Source organism: Ylistrum balloti, unplaced genomic scaffold (assembly GCF_031769215.1).
Source record: "Ylistrum balloti isolate Yb309-2 unplaced genomic scaffold, AGI_CSIRO_Ybal_v1 Utg369742, whole genome shotgun sequence".
Taxonomy (NCBI): Eukaryota; Metazoa; Mollusca; class Bivalvia; order Pectinida; family Pectinidae; genus Ylistrum; species Ylistrum balloti.
Genome location: NW_026781951.1, coordinates 1,647,435 through 1,674,994, shown reverse-complemented (window position 1 = coordinate 1,674,994; position 27,560 = coordinate 1,647,435). Strand labels below are relative to the sequence as shown.

The 27,560-nt window shown below is 36.0% G+C and overlaps 1 protein-coding gene across 2 annotated transcripts in view; it reads right to left on the bottom strand.

Moving 5' to 3' along the window:
- The window catches only part of LOC132543196 (protein furry-like), a 94,301-nt gene that overhangs the window by 38,750 nt on the left and 27,991 nt on the right, over positions 1 to 27,560 (bottom strand). For both annotated transcript variants that reach the window (XM_060206670.1, XM_060206671.1), the window contains exons 28-41: positions 24,368 to 24,379; positions 17,926 to 18,080; positions 11,601 to 11,881; positions 9,811 to 10,061; positions 8,866 to 9,000; positions 7,329 to 7,603; positions 5,255 to 5,331; positions 4,847 to 5,006; positions 4,572 to 4,672; positions 3,358 to 3,540; positions 2,310 to 2,475; positions 1,607 to 1,817; positions 835 to 933; positions 354 to 585 (exon numbers count right to left, since the gene is read on the bottom strand). In XM_060206670.1, coding sequence (XP_060062653.1) covers positions 354 to 585; positions 835 to 933; positions 1,607 to 1,817; positions 2,310 to 2,475; positions 3,358 to 3,540; positions 4,572 to 4,672; positions 4,847 to 5,006; positions 5,255 to 5,331; positions 7,329 to 7,603; positions 8,866 to 9,000; positions 9,811 to 10,061; positions 11,601 to 11,881; positions 17,926 to 18,080; positions 24,368 to 24,379 — 2,338 coding nt within the window. The remainder of the gene's footprint in view (positions 1 to 353; positions 586 to 834; positions 934 to 1,606; positions 1,818 to 2,309; positions 2,476 to 3,357; positions 3,541 to 4,571; positions 4,673 to 4,846; positions 5,007 to 5,254; positions 5,332 to 7,328; positions 7,604 to 8,865; positions 9,001 to 9,810; positions 10,062 to 11,600; positions 11,882 to 17,925; positions 18,081 to 24,367; positions 24,380 to 27,560) is intronic.

Below are 27,560 nucleotides of genomic sequence, written 5' to 3'. Positions count from 1 at the left end.
AATAAATCCAAGTGCAAATCCACCGAGGTGTACAGTGTACACGGTGGTAATGAAATCAACAGAATTTATCAGCTGTTTTATGATCCTATGTACACAAAATTGAAAAATAATGCCCAGGATGACAATGATACTATGATGAAGACAAGTGGTGATAGTCAACACGTTCATTAGGCAGCAACAATGTACAGACAGCTGATTTGGCTTGATATTTGTGATATATGAAAATCTATTCTATAAATACTTCTATATCTAAAGAATATATTGGATTAGTTTTTGAACTACCAGACTTATGAGTATAGTAAACAAATAAGTTTTTAAATGTGAACATGAATGCTTGTGTATCCAGTGCTTACGAGGGGCAGTGCGATGAGCTGGGCCCTGGGAGTAACTAGTGCTGCGGGCATGATGGGGTGAAGGCTGGAGGGGAGCCATTAATGCACAGCTCTTTCTTCCCTCAGAACCCCCTTCTTTTGCAAGGTTTGGAGTAGAAATAAACAATTCCCTCATGAAGTCCATTGGCCGAAATTCAAGGTCAAGGTTATCAACAGCAGCTTCCAAAGTCAAAATGATTTCTGTCACATATCCCTGATAACATAATGAAAATTCATAATCAGTTTAAAGTGATATTTGTCTACTAATTAGGCAATATAGATACAAGGTTTTATAACTTTTATAAGTTCTAAAGACTTTTTCATTTAAAATTTACATCTTACATCTTTTTACCAATACCTTTGGGGTACATCACTTTTTGGGAATATGGAAGTAAAATGTTAAAACCTTCTTGAGATTGGGGACCATTACTACATGAGCTAGAAAAGCAACTGATGTTTATACCTGCATGTCCTCTCCTTGTTCTGCAACAGTCTCCACCAGGCGAGACAAAATATCAGACAACATCTGTGTTGATGGGCGGATATGTAAGGCTCGCAAAACCTGTAATGAATATTGTTTGAATATTAAACTTCTAGAACAATAATAAAATATCTCAATAAAAAAACCAGATAGTAAGACTCAACCCCACTGTGTCTTCAGTGTTGGTTCCCTGGTGTCCTGCCTGCATATTCAGGGATTATAGGGTGTCAAGATCAGTTGTTATCCTGCTTAATATAATATCTGATATTATGATATCCCGCTTAATATAATATCTGGTATTATAATATCCTGCTTAATATAATATAAGATATTATGATAGGATGCTTAACATAATATCGGATATAATATTATCCTGCTTAATATGATATGTGATATCATCATATCCTGCTTATTTTGATGTTTTTTCCATGTACAGAATATTCTTTATATAAATTATTTATATTTCCCCATCGGGCCCCACCTCTCTGTCAGGGAATAAGCAATGCATGCTTCATAAATAAAACCCTGCCATTTCTATAAACTTTCTGTTCTTACAACTTAACTCGCCTGTTTGGTTATTATAATACTTTATGTGTCAAGTTCCATGAAACCTATCATACATAATGAGGCATTCTTGGTAAAAGGGTTGATAAGATAGATACAGAAAAGAATCAATATGTCTCACATGGAAAAAGTGGTGGGATATTCATAAAGAGTGACAAGAAAAATTTTGTGTACAAATTAACTCCAGTACCTGAAAAGATCGTCCAGCATAGTGGCGCGAGGAACATGACAGAGCTAGCTGGAGTGCCACTTGCGACCATCTCTGTTCCACTAATGCTAAAGGCTGCATCTCTTTGAAGCATTTCACAACACATTTGAGAAAATATTCCAGACGCACTGCACTTTGGGTGTTGAGTGTTCGAGGTGTGATATCTTCACAGCTCCATAAGGGACGCCCACGTCTGCCAATCATATCGAAAGCACGTTATGGAAATTTGACATTCATTCAGATTCATTTTCAATTCTAAAACGAATATTAGATCTAGCCTGCACATTAACTTTACCTCAATTTACTGTGGCCAAATATCAAGCACAAATTTAGCTTGAACCATTAATGTGGTAGTAAAACCGCACAAAGTTCCTTGGCACCATGCACATAGTTAGGGGATATTAGCTATTAGGTTAGATACTGCCAGGTAACCATAATCTAGTTTCCATGAATGAAGTAACCAATACTTGCAATGTCACTGTCAAACTCATTCAAGATCTTATTGATATATGATAGCAGACCAAGTCTCAGCAAAATCCATTCATATCTACTCAAGTTATTGTGTTCACAAGAATCAAAGTGCCGAGGACACTCAAAGAAGCTATGTATGATACTCGGTACTCACAGACACTGCATATGATATATTATATAAATTCATCTTAACAGCAAAGTTTTCAATTCTTACTTAGCATCCATGAAATCCAGAATTGCCTTAACAACTTCCTCTACAGTGTTAAGGGAGTCCGAGTCAGCTGGTTGTTCTATAGGAGTGGACACGTCTGGGGTCAGCACTGCTTGACCACTGTCCAGGCTAAATGTTGACCTTCCTACTGATTCATTCTCTTGACCATCTGGAAACACATCAAAATATGAGAATCTTTCTGTCAGTTATTTAATCCTTCAAATGAAAAGTTTATATAATTATTATGAGCTAAATCAATAGGAGGTGTCATCTCAACAAGTGTATCACAAGGCGGGCCAATAATCACCCATCCAACGGTCAATGAAATATTTCTGATTTATCATATCAAAATGAATTTCAGATATGAAACTAATTAATGTTGAAAATGAATAAAAAATATCAAGAGGGTAAACAGTGCTTTAGGGTTAAATGATAAATCAAGAAATATCAAGATATTAAGAGATAGAGGAAAACTGACAGAAATCTCTATACAACATTAAAATGCTGATAAGAACAAATGGCAATTATACCTCCTTGTTTTTTAAATATAATTGAATCAAAATGCTGTTCACAATCTCATGTGGTGATTTTAAAGCCTTCTGAGTTTCAAAGAAATTGATTAAAAACTGCAGAAGATATCTGAACAAGACAAAAATGTTCAAAAAAACAAAGGACAGTGACTCTTTGTTATGTAAAAGTTGGATCTTTTCCCATCTTTTCCATTCTTTTCTTTTTTTTTTGAAATTTCAATATTCCTTCGCAGATATAGTGATGATAATCTGTAACTTCTAAATCGAAGATGGTCGCCTGGAAGTCAATCTGTTATTCTTATCACTACCAATATAAAACAGGCACAACTAGGGACGTAAGGGCAACCATCTTGACCCTTAATGACCCTAATGAGTCAGATGACCCTTTGAATTCAACACAAAACCACCCTTGAGAAACATTTATTTGTTCAGAGGCACAATATGTAACACATTTACCCCTCAATGGAATACTGTAAAAACTTGCCTTGTTGAAGCACCACTTCTGATGATTCATTACATACCTAAGGTATTGGGCATGTCCTTGTCATCTGCTGCCATGAGGCGGAGAGTGTCAGTGATATTGCTACGGTACTCCAGCAGGATCCGGGCTACACCTTCATGTTCCTGGGCAGCAGCAAGTAACATTAAGTTCTCCAGCAACTTTTTACAGTGTTCATACACCATTCCCCGCATATGGTCCAGGCCTGTGTTCAAGTTTTACATCATCTTTAATCATCTCATTGTTTTGATTATTTTCTCAAAACAGTACTTATTCAAGGGGCAGCAACTTGCAAACAAGAGGCCCATATGGCCTGTATTGCTAACCTGCATCTTAAATCCCAGCAATGGTATACATGCCAATATGTTGAGGAATTTCCAATATTTCCAAATTAAAGCTCAGTCACTTAACCTCTGGGTAAATTCCTATATCATGACTGTCTTTCTGTATTGATGCTTAGTTAGAGTTTATATGGTTATCAGGTGGGGATCTCCAATGTGCCCAAAATATGACCCCGAAATGAAGTGCGTAGGGGAGTGCCACACCCAAGGGTCAATTTTCGCAACAAGAATGTATTTATCTTTTGATACCAAGAAATTCTATACATGGTTATGGGGTGGAAATTTCAACTGTTTCAAAAATATAACTCAGAAACTAAAATTCAAGGGTTGCGGCCAGACCCCAGAGCCTGATGCCTAGCAATGCTTTATATGATTAAGGAGTGAAGATCTCACTCTTTCAAAGATATAACTCAGAAACTAAGTCTCAAGGGGTGGGGCCAGACCAAAGGGCCAGTTCTTACATCATGAATTGATGCCCATCATTGCTATATTTGGTTATGGATTGGGTTATGGAGTGGGGAACTCAACTGTTTGAAATATATAACCCAGAAACTAAGTCTCAAGGGGTGGGACCACACCACACCCAAGGACCAATTCTTATTTTTGTTAAATAGCAAATGTTTAATTAAGAAATTTCAGTGCATCATCAATGTTTATCAAATAATTCATAACAACTGATACAAAAACAACATAAAGAAGGAGCAATAATCTATAGAATAGAATATCTACAGAATATATATTTGTCGAAATAACACACTGTGTAAGCCGGGAGTATCATAACGAAAACTTGACCATCAGAATTTTATGATAACATAATATGGAAAAGGAAATTAGGTAGAAGATAGGGAAAGGGAAAAGAGAGGGCTGTAAAGGGGAGAGAAGTGGCCAGCATTACCTAGGAATATGACATGTAGCATGAGTGGCAGATGAGCTGACCAGTCAATCTCCAGGCCGTCCAGTACCAGGTCTGACAGGAACATTACTGCTATGTTGCTCCTGTATCAAAGAGGTTCATTTATTACTCAGAAATGCTTGAAACTCAAAATTATTTATTAAATCAAGTTTTTTTACAGTGGACAGGAATACCAAAACAATATTTTTTAAACATTAAAATTCACTAAGATTTGCAGGTTTTCAGAATATTAAAAGTTTTACCAAAAGGATACAAACCTATGAAAGCCAGCTGTGGGATGAAGATTTTCTGGCAGGTATTCAGTGAGGGGAGCAAAATACCCTCCATAAGCTGGCATTGGTAAGGGATAAGGTAGTGGTGATTCACTCCGCCTCGGTTCACTAGCCCTGCCACCAGTTGGCATGTGTAGATCCTCGTCTGATGAAATAAATGATCCTACTTATACACTTAGATATACTGTACATATGTCAGTTCATGTTGTGTCACATGTGACTTTCTTTTCACTGTTTACAGAGTATATATTGTGATTAAGTAATTATGTTATATGAATTGTTTATATTGTGTCTGCTGATATAGTTGTTCCTTCAGAGTGACCTGTTACAGATGTGAATCAACAGCACCCTTGAATACTGGTAAGTTGCTGGAATGTCATATGATTTACATACCCATTAAAAACTGGTCTGGATTGGATGAAGCACTGGAGGAACTCCTTAGTGATGTGGTTGATTCTGTGCGAGGCGTGCTGTCAAAGAACCAATCAAAAAGCTGTAAAACCTGTAGGTCCAAAACTTTACAGAAAACATCATGCATATCAATGACACTGTTTTGTGTGTAGCAACTTCCATCTAAATGATCACAGGTTTAAGACTTTCTGACAACCGATGAATGTATGGACAAACCACAGAATTTACAGATGGTGGTCTGACAAATCTGATGAATTCAAATTTTAAACATTCCTTAAAAGTATCAGAAGCTCATAAATGGTAAGTTCTGTAAATGAAAAACAGTTGCACAATCGTTTCACAAAAATGACTACTGTGGTTGAAGCTTCGATCAGGCTGAAAAATAACACTCTATTTCTTTCTTTTCTTTCACCATTCAAATTTTGTCAATGTGTGAATGGAGCTTGAGAAGTAGGTCAGACTATTTGCTTAAAATGAAATATGTTCGATTTTGGAATAGACCTAAAAATAAGATTTGGTCAGGACACTACCATGATCCCTTCTTTTGTATTTGGTATTATTGCAACTCTCTAATAATATTTCAGACCAAATTTGGTTGAAATCTACACAGGCATTAAGAAGGAGCACATTATGAAGCAAAATATTATCCAACTTTCCCTTTTCGTTCCCCCCCCCCCCCCTCCCTTCCACCCCCCATCCCCTCTTTGAGATTGAATCAACTTTCTGAATTTCTTAATTAATTGCCTACCCTTAATGATGATTAAGACAAAATCTGAATGAAATCTAATCAAGCATTATGGTAGAGCAGCATTTTGAAGCACAACATTGGCGTAACTTCCCCTTTTTGGGCCTCACCCACAGCTACCTAGGGTCGAACCAACTTTCTGTATTTATGAAATAATTTCCCAACTATAACAACGCTTCTGACCAAATATGGTTAACATCCATCTAGACTTTAACAAGGAGTGTTACGTTGTTATGGATTTTGGACCAAAGCGAAAAAAAATTAGATTTAAATCTGCAGAGGCATTAAACAGAAGCAGTGTTCTCAAGGGAAAAGATTATGGACGGTGCACAGCACATGGCAGACAGTGCACAACAGACGACACATGATAGCAATAACACATGTTAACCCCTCAAAAAATCTGTTGCTATGTCATTATCACATTTGTGGTAATCATATGTAGTTACCAATGTGGATATAAACAATGATTTAGGAAATATAATTTCAGCTCCCGTAAGTGCTAAATTGACATGTAATAATGGGATTGACTACATCAATATTCAGCATGATAAAGGCTAGGCCATACAGAGGATGAGTAGCAAGACTACTACATCAACTACCCAGCATGATAAAGGCTAGGCCATACAGAGGATGAGTAGCAAGACTACTACATCAATATTTAACTACCCAGCATGATAAAGGCTAGGCCATACAGAGGATGAGTAGCAAGACTACTACATCAATATTTAACTACCCAGCATGATAAAGGCTAGGCCATACAGAGGATGAGTAGCAAGACTACTACATCAATATTTAACTACCCAGCATGATAAAGGCTAGGCCATACAGAGGATGAGTAGCAAGACTACTACATCAATATTTAACTACCCAGCATGATAAAGGCTAGGCCATACAGAGGATGAGTAGCAAGACTACTACATCAATATTTAACTACCCAGAATGATAAAGGCTAGGCCATACAGAGGATGAGTAGCAAGACTACTACATCAATATTTAACTACCCAGCATGATAAAGGCTAGGCCATACAGAGGATGAGTAGCAAGACTACTACATCAATATTCAACTACCCAGCATGATAAAGTATTTTGTGTCTATGAGACTTAAGTGTCAAGGAACAATTTACTCATGATGATTGTATCCCCTTTAAAAAACAATGAAAATCTGACAAAATTAAACAAAAATTGGAGAGTATATATTTCCTACCATGACAACGGATCAATTCTACATGATACATTTTCACTTTTGATTCTATCTTCTATTTGAGGTAATTCAACAGAAAATATTGTACACTTGTTTACTATAAGCTGTACCTTTCACTAGGTAGGTCATCGTTGGCGCTGTGTCTCTTGGTATGTAGTGTACCCTTTTCCAGGGGGTGGTCAGTGAATTGTGTCGCCACCTTTTCATCATCAGTGGTGTTAATATGTAGCAGACTTTTCTTGATCTGAGAGAGCCGGAAGAAAGGTGGAGTCTGTGTGCGCTCTATACTCATATTCAGCGTTTCCACAGTCTGTAGCTCATTCATCAGCTCGTCGACTAGTCGCTCTGGCTTGGCACGGCCCAGGTAGCTCACCACACGCTTAGCCTGAAAGTTTACAAATGATGATTTGAAAGGACATAAATTCTTTAAATGCTTACTTAATGTGTGGCCTGATGATTATTCACAAAGTTCTCTTATTATTATTGGTTGCCTCTGTGACCTTCATCAGGAAATATTCTCTTAATAAGAGTTTTCATTGGTTGCCTCTGTGACCTTCATCAGGAAATATTCTCTTAATAAAAGTTTTCATTGGTTGCCTCTGTGACCTTCTTAAGGAAATTTGATGTTAAGACATGGAACTTAATATCTTCCTTATCTGAAGTATCAGAAAGCAACATTATAAAATTAATGTATCTATAAATATGTCCATGAAAGCCAAAACTTCAAACCATAAAATCATCTTAATGCATACAGAAGGCCTAGTGACCTTGACAGTCACCAAAGATAAGCAATATTGAATATAAAGGTTAAAGGGTAAGTAGCTTTTAGGTAGCATGATAAAGATATTGTAATATCGATGATAGAAAGATTGAAGTGATATGTTTTCAACCCTTGAGGCTCAGCCAGGGTCTAGAATATCAGCATACCATCAAAACTGTCATCCTATTCTAATAATTCTTACCAAGTTATTTCCAGTGGAAATTAAACAAATTATGCTCAAAAATGAACTTTCCCTAGATAAATTGCAGTAAATTTTACCCTCTCCCTAGGGGGATATGTGAGACACTGGGGCCATGAAATTCACAATTTTTGTAAAGCTTCCATCTATGAAAAGCATTTGATTCTACTATATCTGGGTAATGAGAAGAAGAATTTTGAAATTTGAATCAATTTGACCCCTTTTACCCTACTCATCAATCCCTATGGGTCAGCAAGGATCATTATAAACAAACGATCAAGCTGTCATTCTTTGTTCATAATTGTAACCAAATTTGAAATATTTCTAATGGAAGTTAAAGAAATTATGCTAAGCAAGAGGCCCAAGGGGCACATGCATCCCTCATCTGACTAATAGAGCTGTTCAGTCATTTAATTAAACATTTGTTGTTAGCCGTTTCAGTCATTGAAGCGATGAAAAAAATTTCTAGATATGGGATGCAAATACTAATACAGAGTAAGGTACCACCGGTATTTAAAGTTCCTACTTAATGACTTTCCATATATTTCTGCTTTTGATTATGTTTCATTTTCTTCAGTGGTGTTCCTTTAGTGCATCAATTACATTTTTGTGTGTTAATACAAACTGTTGGTAAACACAAATTATCATTGATCTGAAGTGGAATATAAAGAGTCCTGAAAGAACTCACATATTGTAGCAGTTCCGAAGCAGCCATGTTGGTGATGATAACCAGGTAATGGATGACCACCTTGAGGTTGTTTGGCCAACAGATGACTAGAGATGACCAGAGATCTTCCACTTCTCTCGGATGGTCATCTCCAAACTATAAAAATTACAAAGATTATACATGATTACAATAAAGAGGTCAGGTTGATGAAGAAAACACAGAGAAATTACAATACCGTTTGTAAGGTTAGGTCAACCAACCAGTGCAACTTCATTGCTAAATAATATATTCATGTACCTCAGAAACTGTACAATACTATCTAAATGAGGGAGCCAGATGCACCATTTACACAAAATTGCTTTCCCTTTCTCTAAGAATGCTTCACATCAAATTTGATAAACTTCTGCTCAGTCGTTCATGAATGGTTGCAATATATCGTAAAAGATAACCGAGGACGGACACTGCAGTATCCCGATGGTTAAAAATTGAAAAATTCTCTTTAGAAATAGCCATAATAATTTTTAATTGCCAAATCTGAGATGGTCAACTGTCAGTCATTTTTGTCTTTTTAATCACGCAGTCCCAACAATTGCAATTACAACCTCTCATTGCTAAAATTCAAGATATCTGCCTGTAAGCTATTTCATTTTCCTAATCAGCCTAAAATCAACAGAGCGCAACTGGAGACCAAGGGACTCTTTCATATGAAATCTGCGGAAGATCAATCCAGTTGTTAATATGCAATAACGATAACAAACTTCCAGTGTAAAATCAAACATGGTTGCCTGTTAGCCATTTTGTTTTTTGGATCAGTCCAAAAACAGGCACAATTAGGGACAAGGGGAACCTTCATACAAACTTATAAAAAAGGTTCATCTTGTACTATCCGGATATAGTGATTAACGATGCTCAAGAATTAATTTTTATCAAAATACAGAATATTTACAAAAATGTATTTAAACATACCTTGACTGTGAGATGAAAAAGATTATTCAGAACCATCTTGGTAGCCTCCGGAGATCCCCAGCCTTCACCTTTAAGAGGAGGCTTGAATGTGTCTGTGTGTGTGTCATGTAACCGAGTCAGAAAATTGTTTAGTGGAGAGGACTGTGGTAGTGATGGGTCCATCAGCTCCATGTTATGTAACCAAGGCAGCATATATTTCAGTAACATCTGACGAACTGCAGACTTGGCAGTCTGGAACCGATGGGTTATTTCTGTTAAAAAAAAAGAAAAGAAAACCACATACATATAAAATTATGTAGCAAACTCAAACATTTACAAGTTGGATCAATCATACACAGGGACAACCTTTGGGCAGAAAAGGTGTCCATCTTCTAAAGGAGGACTTATTTAACAAGAGGCCCAATGAGCCTTCATCGTTCATCTGGTATTCAATGTTCATCACAAATAGAATTGCTGCTCGTAACAAATACATTTACATGTATATCATTGGCCTTTGAAGTGGGCACATCCAAACAATTTTAACTTATTTCCATAACAAACAGTTTCTAATACTCAACTCCAAACAGTGATCATGATAACCTCGACCATAGATAAAAGTCATTTCTTTTTTTCTCAAATTTTGTTGGACTTTGATCTAGAAACACCTTTCCACAAAATAACCTGCTTCTCTGACTTTTTACAAGTTTTTACAACTTGATAATTTGACCCCTATGATTGTGAATATGAATCAAGGTTGTTTCTTTTCACAAACTTTGTCTGGCATCATCCTTGGAACGTATCAGCCAAACACCATGACATTTGGTCAGATAATTATTGTAAAAGTCATTTAAATGGAAAAGTTGACACCGGATGGACGGATGATAGATGCCACGCCATGACAAAAGCTCATGGCAGTAGCTCTGTAACTGAGGAATTGTGGGCCCTGAATTTGGTACAAAGTCTTTCTTTATTTGCAAACATTCTCAATCTACATCCTAGAAAACTATAAGCCAAATATCACACTTCTGTGCATTTTGGATAGTCAGAGGAAGTTGTTTTAAAGTTTAAATGAATTCAACCCCTATAACCTTGAATAAGGGTAAAAGAGCAAAAGTAATGTCTTTTCAAAAGCTTTGTTGAGGCCTCATCCTAGGAACCCATCAGTCAAACTCCTGCACTTTTTGGTTAGTCAGAAGAAGTTGTTTAAATGTTTTAATTAATTTGACCCCTGTGGCCTTGAATAAGGGTCATGGTCAAATCTTTCTCCAAACTTTGACGGGATTCATCCCAGCAATCCACCAGCAAAAACAGTGACATTTGGTCTGTGGGCTACTAAGAAGTGGTTTAAATGGAATGTATGGACACCATACATTTTCAGCTAAATAATCTTTCAAGCTTACTAATCACACCACTGAGAGGACAAATTCAAGCTTACTAATCACACCACTGAGAGGACAAATTCAAGCTTACTAATCACACCACTGAGAGGACAAATTCAAGCTTACTAATCACACCACTGAGAGGACAAATTCAAGCTTACTAATCACACCACTGAGAGGACAAATTCAAGCTTACTAATCACACCACTGAGAGGACAAATTCAAGCTTACTAATCACACCACTGAGAGGACAAATTCAAGCTTACTAATCACACCACTGAGAGGACAAATTCAAGCTTACTAATCACACCACTGAGAGGACAAATTCAAGCTTACTAATCACACCACTGAGAGGACAAATTCAACCTTATGGGTACTAATCATGTTGCTGAGGACACTGCAAGCTTACTTACTACTAAAGAATTTACTAACCAGAGAACATCGGCATTGTGAGGTCAGGCTGCACACGAGCTAATTGCTCTGACAAGTACATCTGTGAGTGACAGTATGATACAGAGATTAAGATATCATTGAGTGGCAGACTTTGTTGTCGCTGATCATCAGATGAGTCAGTGAAGACAGGTGTCTCCTGGAAGAAGCGTGTGTCCAGTAGATGGAGCAGATGTACCGCAGTCTCATGTGTCTGTGTTCGCGGACTTCCCACATTCAATACAGCCAGGTTGAGCATAGCAACATGGTCACATGGGTATTCCCTATAACAACCAGTATAGAAACAACATACAACTATTCACTGTTTAGAACATTACAAATTAAAATCGGAGGCATAATCAAGAAAATAATTTTTCTTTTTCGGGTACATCTTTTTCTCATTTTGATTATTAGATCCTGCAAACCAACTTTCTTTCAGATGTTGTTTACTTTCATTTCATGATAAAAGCAAATATGTAAAAACCCACATATGAAGACAAGAATGCAGTGCTGTCACAAATCATATTATGTTGGTAAGTATTTTATAGTATTTTCTGGATAATATTTATATTCCATATTTGGTATTCCTTAAATAAGACACACCCTGGTATGTATAGAACAGTCAGGTCAGACGGTGTTTGTGCTAAAACAAAATGTGGGGAGTATTTGGTGTTTGTACTAAAACTACCCACAAAATGTGGGGAGTATTTGGTGTTTGTACTAAAACTACCCACAAAATGTGGTGAGTATTTGGTGTTTGTACTAAAACTACCCACAAAATGTGGTGAGTATTTGGTGTTTGTACTAAAACTACCCACAAAATGTGGTGAGTATTTGGTGTTTGTACTAAAACTACCCACAAAATGTGGTGAGTATTTGGTGTTTGTACTAAAACTACCCACAAAATGTGGTGAGTACTTGGTGTTTGTACTAAAACTACCCACAAAATGTGGTGAGTATTTGGTGTTTGTACTAAAACTACCCACAAAATGTGGTGAGTACTTGGTGTTTGTACTAAATCTACCCACAAAATGTGGTGAGTATTTGGTGTTTGTGCTAAATCTACCCACAAAATGTGGTGAGTACTTGGTGTTTGTACTAAAACTACCCACAAAATGTGGTGAGTACTTGGTGTTTGTACTAAAACTACCCACAAAATGTGGTGAGTATTTGGTGTTTGTACTAAAACTACCCACAAAATGTGGTGAGTACTTGGTGTTTGTACTAAAACTACCCACAAAATGTGGTGAGTATTTGGTGTTTGTACTAAAACTACCCACAAAATGTGGTGAGTATTTGGTGTTTGTACTAAAACTACCCACAAAATGTGGTGAGTACTTGGTGTTTGTGCTAAATCTACCCACAAAATGTGGTGAGTATTTGGTGTTTGTGCTAAATCTACCCACAAAATGTGGTGAGTACTTGGTGTTTGTACTAAAACTACCCACAAAATGTGGTGAGTACTTGGTGTTTGTACTAAAACTACCCACAAAATGTGGTGAGTATTTGGTGTTTGTACTAAAACTACCCACAAAATGTGGTGAGTACTTGGTGTTTGTACTAAAACTACCCACAAAATGTGGTGAGTACTTGGTGTTTGTACTAAAACTACCCACAAAATGTGGTGAGTATTTGGTGTTTGTACTAAAACTACCCACAAAATGTGGTGAGTATTTGGTGTTTGTACTAAAACTACCCACAAAATGTGGTGAGTATTTGGTGTTTGTACTAAAACTACCCACAAAATGTGGTGAGTACTTGGTGTTTGTACTAAAACTACCCACAAAATGTGGTGAGTATTTGGTGTTTGTACTAAAACTACCCACAAAATGTGGTGAGTATTTGGTGTTTGTACTAAAACTACCCACAAAATGTGGTGAGTATTTGGTGTTTGTACTAAAACTACCCACAAAATGTGGTGAGTACTTGGTGTTTGTACTAAAACTACCCACAAAATGTGGTGAGTACTTGGTGTTTGTACTAAAACTACCCACAAAATGTGGTGAGTATTTGGTGTTTGTACTAAAACTACCCACAAAATGTGGTGAGTACTTGGTGTTTGTACTAAAACTACCCACAAAATGTGGTGAGTATTTGGTGTTTGTACTAAAACTACCCACAAAATGTGGTGAGTACTTGGTGTTTGTACTAAAACTACCCACAAAATGTGGTGAGTATTTGGTGTTTGTACTAAAACTACCCACAAAATGTGGTGAGTACTTGGTGTTTGTACTAAAACTACCCACAAAATGTGGTGAGTATTTGGTGTTTGTACTAAAACTACCCACAAAATGTGGTGAGTATTTGGTGTTTGTACTAAAACTACCCACAAAATGTGGTGAGTACTTGGTGTTTGTACTAAAACTACCCACAAAATGTGGTGAGTACTTGGTGTTTGTACTAAAACTACCCACAAAATGTGGTGAGTATTTGGTGTTTGTACTAAAACTACCCACAAAATGTGGTGAGTATTTGGTGTTTGTACTAAAACTACCCACAAAATGTGGTGAGTATTTGGTGTTTGTGCTAAAACTACCCACAAAATGTGGTGAGTATTTGGTGTTTGTGCTAAAACTACCCACAAAATGTGGTGAGTACTTGGTGTTTGTACTAAAACTACCCACAAAATGTGGTGAGTACTTGGTGTTTGTACTAAAACTACCCACAAAATGTGGTGAGTACTTGGTGTTTGTACTAAAACTACCCACAAAATGTGGTGAGTATTTGGTGTTTGTACTAAAACTACCCACAAAATGTGGTGAGTATTTGGTGTTTGTACTAAAACTACCCACAAAATGTGGTGAGTATTTGGTGTTTGTACTAAAACTACCCACAAAATGTGGTGAGTATTTGGTGTTTGTACTAAAACTACCCACAAAATGTGGTGAGTACTTGGTGTTTGTACTAAAACTACCCACAAAATGTGGTGAGTATTTGGTGTTTGTACTAAAACTACCCACAAAATGTGGTGAGTATTTGGTGTTTGTGCTAAAACTACCCACAAAATGTGGTGAGTATTTGGTGTTTGTACTAAAACTACCCACAAAATGTGGTGAGTATTTGGTGTTTGTACTAAAACTACCCACAAAATGTGGTGAGTATTTGGTGTTTGTACTAAAACTACCCACAAAATGTGGTGAGTATTTGGTGTTTGTGCTAAAACTACCCACAAAATGTGGTGAGTATTTGGTGTTTGTACTAAAACTACCCACAAAATGTGGTGAGTATTTGGTGTTTGTACTAAAACTACCCACAAAATGTGGTGAGTATTTGGTGTTTGTACTAAAACTACCCACAAAATGTGGTGAGTATTTGGTGTTTGTGCTAAAACTACCCACAAAATGTGGTGAGTATTTGGTGTTTGTGCTAAAACTACCCACAAAATGTGGTGAGTATTTGGTGTTTGTGCTAAAACTACCCACAAAATGTGGTAAGTATTTGGTGTTTGTGCTAAAACTACCCACAAAATGTGGTGAGTACTTGGTGTTTGTGCTAAAACTACCCACAAAATGTGGTGAGTATTTGGTGTTTGTGCTAAAACTACCCACAAAATGTGGTGAGTACTTGGTGTTTGTACTAAAACTACCCACAAAATGTGGTGAGTATTTGGTGTTTGTACTAAAACTACCCACAAAATGTGGTGAGTATTTGGTGTTTGTACTAAAACTACCCACAAAATGTGGTGAGTACTTGGTGTTTGTACTAAAACTACCCACAAAATGTGGTGAGTACTTGGTGTTTGTACTAAAACTACCCACAAAATGTGGTGAGTACTTGGTGTTTGTACTAAAACTACCCACAAAATGTGGTGAGTACTTGGTGTTTGTACTAAAACTACCCACAAAATGTGGTGAGTATTTGGTGTTTGTACTAAAACTACCCACAAAATGTGGTGAGTATTTGGTGTTTGTACTAAAACTACCCACAAAATGTGGTGAGTATTTGGTGTTTGTACTAAAACTACCCACAAAATGTGGTGAGTACTTGGTGTTTGTACTAAAACTACCCACAAAATGTGGTGAGTATTTGGTGTTTGTACTAAAACTACCCACAAAATGTGGTGAGTATTTGGTGTTTGTACTAAAACTACCCACAAAATGTGGTGAGTATTTGGTGTTTGTACTAAAACTACCCACAAAATGTGGTGAGTATTTGGTGTTTGTACTAAAACTACCCACAAAATGTGGTGAGTACTTGGTGTTTGTACTAAAACTACCCACAAAATGTGGTGAGTATTTGGTGTTTGTACTAAAACTACCCACAAAATGTGGTGAGTATTTGGTGTTTGTACTAAAACTACCCACAAAATGTGGTGAGTACTTGGTGTTTGTACTAAAACTACCCACAAAATGTGGTGAGTATTTGGTGTTTGTACTAAAACTACCCACAAAATGTGGTGAGTATTTGGTGTTTGTACTAAAACTACCCACAAAATGTGGTGAGTATTTGGTGTTTGTGCTAAAACTACCCACAAAATGTGGTGAGTATTTGGTGTTTGTGCTAAAACTACCCACAAAATGTGGTGAGTATTTGGTGTTTGTGCTAAAACTACCCACAAAATGTGGTGAGTACTTGGTGTTTGTGCTAAAACTACCCACAAAATGTGGTGAGTACTTGGTGTTTGTACTAAAACTACCCACAAAATGTGGTGAGTACTTGGTGTTTGTACTAAAACTACCCACAAAATGTGGTGAGTATTTGGTGTTTGTACTAAAACTACCCACAAAATGTGGTGAGTATTTGGTGTTTGTACTAAAACTACCCACAAAATGTGGTGAGTATTTGGTGTTTGTACTAAAACTACCCACAAAATGTGGTGAGTACTTGGTGTTTGTACTAAAACTACCCACAAAATGTGGTGAGTATTTGGTGTTTGTACTAAAACTACCCACAAAATGTGGTGAGTATTTGGTGTTTGTACTAAAACTACCCACAAAATGTGGTGAGTATTTGGTGTTTGTACTAAAACTACCCACAAAATGTGGTGAGTATTTGGTGTTTGTACTAAAACTACCCACAAAATGTGGTGAGTACTTGGTGTTTGTACTAAAACTACCCACAAAATGTGGTGAGTACTTGGTGTTTGTACTAAAACTACCCACAAAATGTGGTGAGTATTTGGTGTTTGTACTAAAACTACCCACAAAATGTGGTGAGTACTTGGTGTTTGTACTAAAACTACCCACAAAATGTGGTGAGTATTTGGTGTTTGTACTAAAACTACCCACAAAATGTGGTGAGTATTTGGTGTTTGTACTAAAACTACCCACAAAATGTGGTGAGTACTTGGTGTTTGTACTAAAACTACCCACAAAATGTGGTGAGTATTTGGTGTTTGTACTAAAACTACCCACAAAATGTGGTGAGTATTTGGTGTTTGTACTAAAACTACCCACAAAATGTGGTGAGTATTTGGTGTTTGTACTAAAACTACCCACAAAATGTGGTGAGTACTTGGTGTTTGTACTAAAACTACCCACAAAATGTGGTGAGTACTTGGTGTTTTACATTCTGATTCTTTCACTTTATACTTCCTTATTTCTTCAGGTGTTTATTGTATTTAGTGTGCATGAATTGTTAAGGTGAGACTAGGTACAGGTGCGCTCCATTCAAGCGTAACATGCATGTTTACATGTACATTACAGGAGTACAATTCCAGTTGAAGTATTTTGTATATGTACATCATTGCATAGTTTATCGTTTACATGTAAACTATATATTGTAGTACATGTATAGAAATACCAGCTTAACTCGCAATTCATTGTGTATGTATATAGTGTATATAGTATTCTGAAATATATGTTAATCACCGTATATACAAATAGACCAGGAATTATTTGTTGTTGGTGAGACTTATACTAGAATCTCCGATAATGTACACTTCCTGTGTGTACATAAGAGTCGGAGATCAGAGACCTGGGACTGCAGCCACAGTGGCCTTTTATTTCATCTTCTGTTTTTACCTCATCTACATGACTTATTACATCAAATTGACATGTTTACATATATCCACCTGACAACATTGGAACAGACTTTCTGTTCATGACAGATTCCGTCATGTAACCGAGAAAAATACTTTATCATTAATTTTATATTTGCTTTATAAATGTTTATTATCGGTGGGAGTGATATAATTTTGTATGTGGGAAAGGTGTGCAGTGTATATATAAATGTAAACTAGTGTATATTTGATGTAGATATTGTATATGATTGTCTCCCTTGTGTGAATGTCAATTACTTGCTGTAATGCAGAAAAATAGGCAAACTAAGTACCCAGAAAAGAAACCTTGTTCACGGATTACGGTACAGATATGACCTTGATACTGACCTTGTTTGGAATACAGCTGCAAGTGCATTGAAGCATCCATCTGCCACCTCATTAGCACCTGTATAACAACGATCAATGACCCAATCGAGGAGTCCCTGTGTATCAGGATTGAAGTCCAGAAGTAGTACCACTGTCTCCTTAGCCAGCTCATATATCTGAAACCAAACACCAATATTGTATCTAGATAAGTTAACCTTGACCATATCTATCCAGCAATAAGTCTATCACCATATCTATCCAGCAATAAGTCTATCACCATATCTATCCAGCAATAAGTCTATCATATATCCAGCAATAAGTCTATCACCATTTCTATCCAGCAATAAGTCTATCACCATATCTATCCAGCAATAAGTCTATCACCATATCTATCCAGCAATAAGTCTATCACCATATCTATCCAGCAATAAGTCTATCACCTTATCTATCCAGTAATAAGTCTATCACCATATCTATCCAGCAATAAGTCTATCACCTTATCTTTCCAGCAATAAGTCTATCACCATATCTATCCAGCAATAAGTCTATCACCATATCTATCCAGTAAGTCTATCACCATATCTATCCAGCAATAAGTCTATCACCATATCTATCCAGTAAGTCTATCACAATATCTATCCAGCAATAAGTCTATCACCATATCTATCCAGCAATAAGTCTATCACCATATCTATCCAGCAATAAGTCTATCACCTTATCTATCCAGTAATAAGTCTATCACCATATCTATCCAGCAATAAGTCTATCACCTTATCTATCCAGCAATAAGTCTATCACCATATCTATCCAGTAATAACGTCTATCACCATATCTATCCAGCAATAAGTCTATCACCATATCTATCCAGCAATAAGTCTATCACCATATCTATCCTGCAATAAGTCTATCACCATATCTATCCAGCAATAAGTCTATCACCATATCTATCCAGCAATAAGTCTATCACCATATCTATCCAGCAATAAGTCTATCACCTTATCTATCCAGCAATAAGTCTATCACCATATCTATCCAGCAATAAGTCTACCACCATATCTATCCAGCAATAAGTCTATCACCATATCTATCCAGCAATAAGTCTATCACCATATCTATCCAGTAATAAGTCTATCACCATGTCTATCCAGCAATAAGTCTATCATATATCTAGCAATAAGTCTATCACCATTTCTATCCAGCAATAAGTCTATCACCATATCTATCCAGCAATAAGTCTATCACCATATCTATCCAGTAAGTCTACCACCATATCTATCCAGTAAGTCTACCACCATATCTATCCAGCAATAAGTCTATCACCATATCTATCCAGCAATAAGTCTATCACCATATCTATCCAGCAATAAGTCTATCACCATATCTATCCAGCAATAATTCTATCACCATATCTATCCAGTAAGTCTATCAACATATCTATCCAGCAATAAGTCTATCACCATATCTATCCAGAAAGTCTATCACCATATCTATCCAGCAATAAGTCTATCACCATATCTATCCAGCAATAAGTCTATCACCATATCTATCCAGTAAGTCTATCACCATATCTATCCAGCAATAAGTCTATCACCATATCTATCCAGCAATAAGTCTATCACCATATCTATCCAGCAATAAGTCTATCACCATGTCTATCCAGCAATAAGTCTATCACCATGTCTATCCAGCAATAAGTCTATCACCATATCTATCCAGCAATAAGTCTATCACCATATCTATCCAGCAATAAGTCTATCACCATTTCTATCCAGCAATAAGTCTATCACCATATCTATCCAGCAATAAGTCTATCACCATATCTATCCAGTAAGTATATCACCATATCTATCCAGCAATAAGTCTATCACCATTTCTATCCAGCAATAAGTCTATCACCATTTCTATCCAGCAATAAGTCTATCAACATATCTATCCAGCAATAAGTCTATCACCATATCTATCCAGTAAGTCTATCATATATCCAGCAATAAGTCTATCACCTTATCTATCCAGCAATAAGTCTACCACCATATCTATCCAGCAATAAGTCTATCACCATATCTATCCAGCAATAAGTCTATCACCATATCTATCCAGCAATAAGTCTATCACCATATCTATCCAGTAATAAGTCTATCACCATATCTATAATATAATATTAATCTTTAACTGCCATATTCAAGATGGTCAAATCAAAAGGGCACAACTTTGGACCAAGAAGAATGTACAATTTGAGAAAGATCCGTCTGGTACTTAAAGAAATTGCTGTAACAAACTTCCATTGACAAAATCCAAGATGGCCACCTGTTGGCCATGTTGATTATGTGATCAGTCCCAAAACTGAATGGGCAAAACTAAGGACAAAAAGGACCTACAGTTAAAATCTGAGAAAGATTCATCAAGTGCTTCTCAAGAAACAGTGACAAAAATTGTTTATGGAGAGACAGACGAACAGAGTGTGATTTGAATTGCCATATAATTTGAATGGTGTTCACATTAATTTGTGTTTAATGGACTTATTTCAGGATAAACACTGTAACATCCACTGATCTATACCAAAGATACTTCTATAAAATCATCATACACGACAAAAAAAGTTATCAATTAATGATTCGCATACAAAGTAAGAGACTGAATTACATGAGTGTCAGTACAACATATCTAAAAGTATAAAGAAAGAATGACCAATCTTTTTGGTTAAAAACTAAGCTCACATAACACAGGGTGTCTGGTAATTCACATTTTACTAAGTTACTAACACTGTCTATTAGTAGGAGAATAAATAGTAAATTCTTAAACTTTAAAATTATTTCTTTAAAATATCAACAAGGTCTAATATATCTATCAACTGACGATAACTACTTTTACAAAAATATATCTTAAAACTTTCATTTTCTCATTACACAGAATATTCGGTAATTATTTCTTATCCTGCATAATGCTATGACAACTGCTTTCAAGCGTTCCCTGAAGCAGTAGACAGAATCTATCATAAGTCATGCACCAACATCATGTCATCCAGATGTGCAGTGTCCATATGCTGTGGAAGAGGTGTAGGACAGAAGGCATGCTTACAGAAGCTCTCTAGACATCAGCTAAGTCTGTAAGTAGCAGGCTTACTAATACTCTCTGTCCCTTCATGGAAATAGTCAAAGAGAAAGTAAAAGAGGAAAACAAAAAATGACAAAAAGTTCTATCTGATGTCTAAGTTCACAACTAAAAGATGGACAGGTCATGCAAATAGGTTTTGTAGGGACACATAGGCACAGTACAGGAGTAACACTTGTTACAAACTGCAGTTCCATGGACCATTGGTATCAATGCATTTGGAAAACAAGAAAACAAAAACAGCTTATCAATTACACATCCTTCTCCCCTTTTTTAGTGGATGATTTCAGCAAAACATTTGGTCAAAATCCTACAAGAGACAAAATGGGCCTGCAGTGCTCACCTGGTATATTTATATACCACCCAAACATAATGTCTCCAGGTCTTTCATTCATGAGAAGAAGTTGTTTAAATGTTTTAGCAAATCTGACCCTGGTGACCTTGAATCAATCAATCAATACAGAAGATGGATGACACACAAAGTATGACCAGAGAAGGTTACAAAGTATGACCTCGAGTTCTTTCATGGTCCTTATTTCACCATTACAACTACTCTATCAAACTACACAAATATCATGACTCTGGTAGGATTTTGATCTGAAAATTACTTCTGAAAATGGGCCTTACATGAGTAATCAAGGCCCTAATTCCCACCAGTGGACCGTGAAACAACAAATGACAGTCATATGCATTATCCGGTGTAGTGGGAAGGCCTCGGCTTTACACAATGCTTACCCTTTAAGGAGTATCAACATTATACACATCTAACACCAATAAGATGATGAAACCATACTGAATGAATCCGTCATTGCACTGAATAGGGACCCCTCTGACTTTAAAAGTGGGTCAAGGTCATTTATATTAACAAATATGGTCTTGATTTATACCCCACATCAGAACCTTTTTAAATCAATAATATCATCAAGGTTATTTTTAAGTTTGGCCCAATAATCAACCAGTGAGTTTGGAGGTCTGTAGATACAACCAATAAATATAGGTTTATTACGTGTGGTGACTTTGGCCTGTAGAAATCTGGGTTAATAACACTAAAGATCAAGTATTTCCATTACTATGACGATTATTTTTAGAATAGATGAGCACACCACCACAGCTGCAATTAGCTCTATACTTCCTGAAAATATTCCCATAATTTTCCAGTGATATATCATCATCAGTAACAGAATTATTAAGATGGGTCTCTGAAATACATAAAACATCATAATCTTCAAAAATATTTGTGTTGTTTCTTATAGACCATATTTTACCATGACATAGAGAAATATTGTCAATACAGATATTTGTATCAATACTAGATCCTGAATTTGGATGAATATCGCCACATAACCTTAAGTCAATCTATCTGTGTAGTAAATAATGTCTATTTATGGAGATTTCAAAGGATCATCGGCCATACCAGAATAATATATAGAGTCACTCAGCGCTCCTAAACCAGGATAATTAACTGTTTTATCCATTATCAAAAAAGATGAAGGAAAGTGCAGCTTGTGCCCTTATCAATGTAGAGCAATGAATGACACTAATAGTCATGATTGAAAGAATATGGTTATTGAACATTATTATGTAGTTTACAGAAGATGGACATGTGTATTTGTTCTGAACATGCAGTACATTATAGGGTACAATTACCAGTTACAATGGCAACAAAAATTTTTGGGTGTGGGTGTGGGGAGGGTGGAAATTGCATGCACATCTACATACAGTCCCTTTATATTGATATGAAGTTTAGGAGGATATGAATTAGGTACACTGCACATTGTCTTATATTGCTAGTATAAATGTAAGCAATTTAAAGTTTTGCTCCAGACACAAAAGGGCATTAACTGTAATCCAGAGGGTTAGGGCACTGACTTTTGTACAATATATATCTTCTTAGTAGGACCAATGTAAACAATAAGTTTCATTATCTCAAGTTAAATGTGCTTTAGGCATGAAATTTACACTGCATATCCTTCTGATATGACCAACATACACAACAAGATTTAAGATCCTTGCTTTACTTTGGGCAAAGTCATTCTCCAGACACCAACAGAGAGACGGATGGACTGGCAGACTAAGTGGCAACTATATGCAGGGAGCAACAAGACAGAAACACACCAACGCAGTAGTCATGTAATCATTCACACACATATCACTTATTCAAAGGACACATATATTACTGAAAAATTTGTTGTCTTATGAAAAAGACATGCAAGAAATGTGCATTTTACATCGCAAAACTGGCTAGCAGCAATGTATCAACCAGTATATTTATATAAAACAAGAGGCCCAAGGGGCCAGCTATGCTCACCTGACAAATAAATAAAAATATTTTTAAATATGACCAACAATTTCTGATATAATTACACTTACATTTACTTACATTTTCTCCAATAGGGCCTATCCCTCCTACCCCAGGGAGGCCAGGATGCACTGTTTATAAAGTCCCTGTCACCCAAGAATACTTAAGACCAAGTTTGGGCAATAATAATATATTCTTATAGGTGGAGTACGATTTTTATAAAACTTGCAAACATTTCCCTTTTGGCCCTGCCATTAAGTCCCCTGGGAATCCCCCCAATCCTTATACAAATAATGTTCTTCTTCACCTAAGAATACTTCTGACCAAATTATCATTTATAATGGAAAAGCTGGATTTCAAAGAATTTGCTCTATTACCCCTATTGTGGGGGCCGAGACATACCATTTATTCAAAATTGATTCTTCTTCATCAGACAACGCTTCAGAAGAACTTTGGGCAAAAGCAGGAGCAGTAGAATTTAAAGAATATTCCCCTTTTAAGCCCCATCCTGTAGGCCCCATTTATACGAAATCTCTACGGATACTTCTGACCAAATTTGGTCAAAATCCTTTATGACTAGTAGCAATTTGTATGTAAAATTGATGGACAGACGGACGCTGCTGTATGCCATAAGCTCACTTGGCCTTTCAGGCTATCAAAAACAGTACAAAAATCATAATAAAACAATTATTTAGAATTGCTGGTGGTTGTCTCTGCGAATATGGCAAAAGAGGAAAAAGGAAAATATCACAGAAATATCATAAACAGTACAATGTACGGCAAACACCACAAAATTTCTAAAAAACACAGGAAATGTATGCAGTTTTGAAATCAACAGATGATGACAAAAATAATGACAATGATGACTTCTGATCATGAATCAATACAAATAATGAAAAAAGATATTAGAAATGTTGACAATGATAATGAGAGGTGGCGATGATGAGAAATGATGCTGACCTAAATGAGATGATAATTCAACTGAAATTGGCAGGCATAAAGTCAACAAGAAAAATGAATTGATGTAAAGAATACCATGCAGGAGTGGACACTCACCTGCTCCTTAATCTGTTGCAATGGTGACGAAGATATACAGGTATGCACATTAGTACAAACTCGAAACATTCTGACATCAATAGTGCCTAGGTAATTCATTATTACATTTTTACAGCAACAGTCACTAGATAACCCACTCATACATTTTCACATCAACAGTCACTAGATAACCCACTGTTACAATTTTACATCAACAGTCACTAGATAACCCACTGTTACAATATTACATCAACAGTCACTAGATAACCCACTGTTACAATTTTACATCAACAGTCACTAGATAACCTACTGTTACAATTTTACATCAACAGTCACTAGATAACCCAGTTACAATATTACATCAACAGTCACTAGATAACCTACTGTTACATTTTTACATCAACAGTCACTAGATAACCTACTGTTACATTTTTACATCAACAGTCACTAGATAACCCACTGTTACAATATTACATCAACAGTCACTAGATAACCCACTGTTACAATTTTACATCAACAGTCACTAGATAACCTACTGTTACAATTTTACATCAACAGTCACTAGATAACCCACTCTTACATTATTACATTAACAGTCACTAGATAACCCAGTTACAATATTACATCAACAGTCACTAGATAACCTACTGTTACATTTTTACATCAAGTCACTAGATAACCCACTGTTACAATTTTACATCAACAGTCACTAGATAACCCAGTTACAATATTACATCAACAGTCACTAGATAATCCACTCTTACATTTTTACATCAACAGTCACTAGATAACCCACTGTTACATTTTTACATCAACAGTCACTAGATAACCCACTGTTACAATTTTACATCAACAGTCACTAGATAACCTACTCTTATATTTTTACATCAACAGTCACTAGATAACCTACTCTTATATTTTTACATCAACAGTCACTAGATAACCTACTCTTATATTTTTACATAAACAGTCACTAGATAACCTACTCTTATATTTTTACATCAAGTCACTAGATAACCCACTCTTACATTTTTACATCAACAGTCACTAGATAACCAACTCTTACATTTTTACATCAACAGTCACTAGATAACCCAATGTTACACCCTGTCATCAACAGACTTTACATAACACTCTGTAACAGTCCTTAATAACCCAACATAAAAAGACTTTAGATAAGCCACTATAAGCTAAAAAAGAGAGCCATGGCCCTTAACAGTCATCTAACAACTGACACATGGATGGACAAACCACATAATTCAAAATTCAGAATTCAAATTTGGAACACTTCTTGAATGTATCAGATACTCATAAATGGTAGGTTCTGTTCATCAAAAAACAGTTGCACAATCATATTAAAACATTACTACTGTGGTTACCATGTTGAAGTTTTAATCAGGCTAAAAATCAAAATCATCAGTCTTTTCCATAACAAATAGAACTCCCAATATCTACTCGTTGGTGTGAATGAAATTTGAGAAGTAGTTCAGTCCATTTCCCTGATAATGTTTCAGGTCAAATTTAGTTGAAATCTACCCAGGAATTAAGGATGTTTTGACCGGAAGTAAGATATAATTCAATATAAAATAAATTCTAACATAATATCTTTGACTTTTGTCGTTTTACATACTTAGTTATCTAGAGTTGTACTTAAAAATTAAAAACAGGCTGTTAATGTAACGCTTCAAAGAAATTTGGCTTGTGGAATAGACTTTTTGACGAGGTAGTGATTCGGTTAATAGCGTCAACAATTTCGACATTTTCTGGTTACTTAGGTACTTCTCTTGAGTATAACTCAATAATGGGTAGATTTCAACTTCCCAACACATGAATTCCAACAGTGGGACTATTTTTCCAAATTTTTAGGTCCAAAAAATAAATACTTAACCTGATTTTTTTATCTTGGAAAAACTGACTATTTGGGTGAAAATTGCTAAAAATAAAGCACAGAGACTCGCTCTTTCTTAATCATGAAAAGTATCCTTGAAAATTTATTATCAAAATTTAAGACTTTAACAAGAAAATGTCAATACTAGAAGATGATCAATTAAAAGACTGGTGTCATTTTAGAAAATGTTTTGGTTGCAATGCAGTTTAAAGCTTGTTGAATGAAATGGTCACACGATTTTGTTTGATATCCAAGTATCATGTCCTTAGTTTGTAATGGAAGATAATTTTTCACAAAAAGGATGTCATGAAAATAACAGGGAATATTTGTTATTCAGGCAAAATCATAAGTGTAATATATATTTCAAAATGAATTATTTCCTGTTACTCATATCCCATCCACCCATGGGGACCCATCCACCCATGGGGACCCACCCACCCAGGGGACCCACCCACCCACATATCTGTAAGGATCAAATCAACTTACTTAATTTAAGAATTTTTTGCCAACCCCTACTAATGTTACAGACAAAATTTGAATGAAATCCTTTTAAGCTTTAAGGAAGAGGAATGTTTTGAAGCAAAGTATTGTATAACTACCATTTTGGGGACCCATCTCCAGGTCCCTAGGGGTCCAATCAACATTCTGAATCTAAAACATTATTCACCACCCTCCATGATGTGTCAGACCAAATTTGGCTGAAATCTGCTGAGACGGTAAACAGGAGTAGTGTTTTAAAGGAAAAGTTTTCAGACAGCGCCCAACAATGGACGATGGTCACATGACCTAAATACTCAGTGAAGAAATACCATGCTTGTCCTTTCTTTTTTTCAGTTTTTCATTCTCCCAATATTTTCAGTCTGTATTTAAGCTGCATTGCTGTATAAGCTGTATATACAACCCAAAATGAAAAAATTGTAACTTATGATCTGGAAAAACAAGGTATGCTACCCAATTCCTTTGAAGTAAATTTTTTTTAGGTATACAAGATTGAACAAACTTTTACCATTTCAATTATGGGGCAGATTTTCCATATATTTTGATTATTTAGGTTATAGATAAATAATCCTTAATTTATTTAACAACAATTGCTTACCCTATCAATGTAAGGGTAGATTGTCTATGTATAGGAGGATGAGTGTAAGCTTACCCTATCAATGTAAGGGTAGATTTACTATGTATAGGAGGATGAGTGTAAGCTTACCCTATCATTATGGAGGTAGATTTACTATGTATAGGAGGATGAGTGTAAGCTTACCCTATCATTATGAGGGTAGATTTACTATGTATAGGAGGATGAGTGTAAGTTTACCCTATCATTATGAG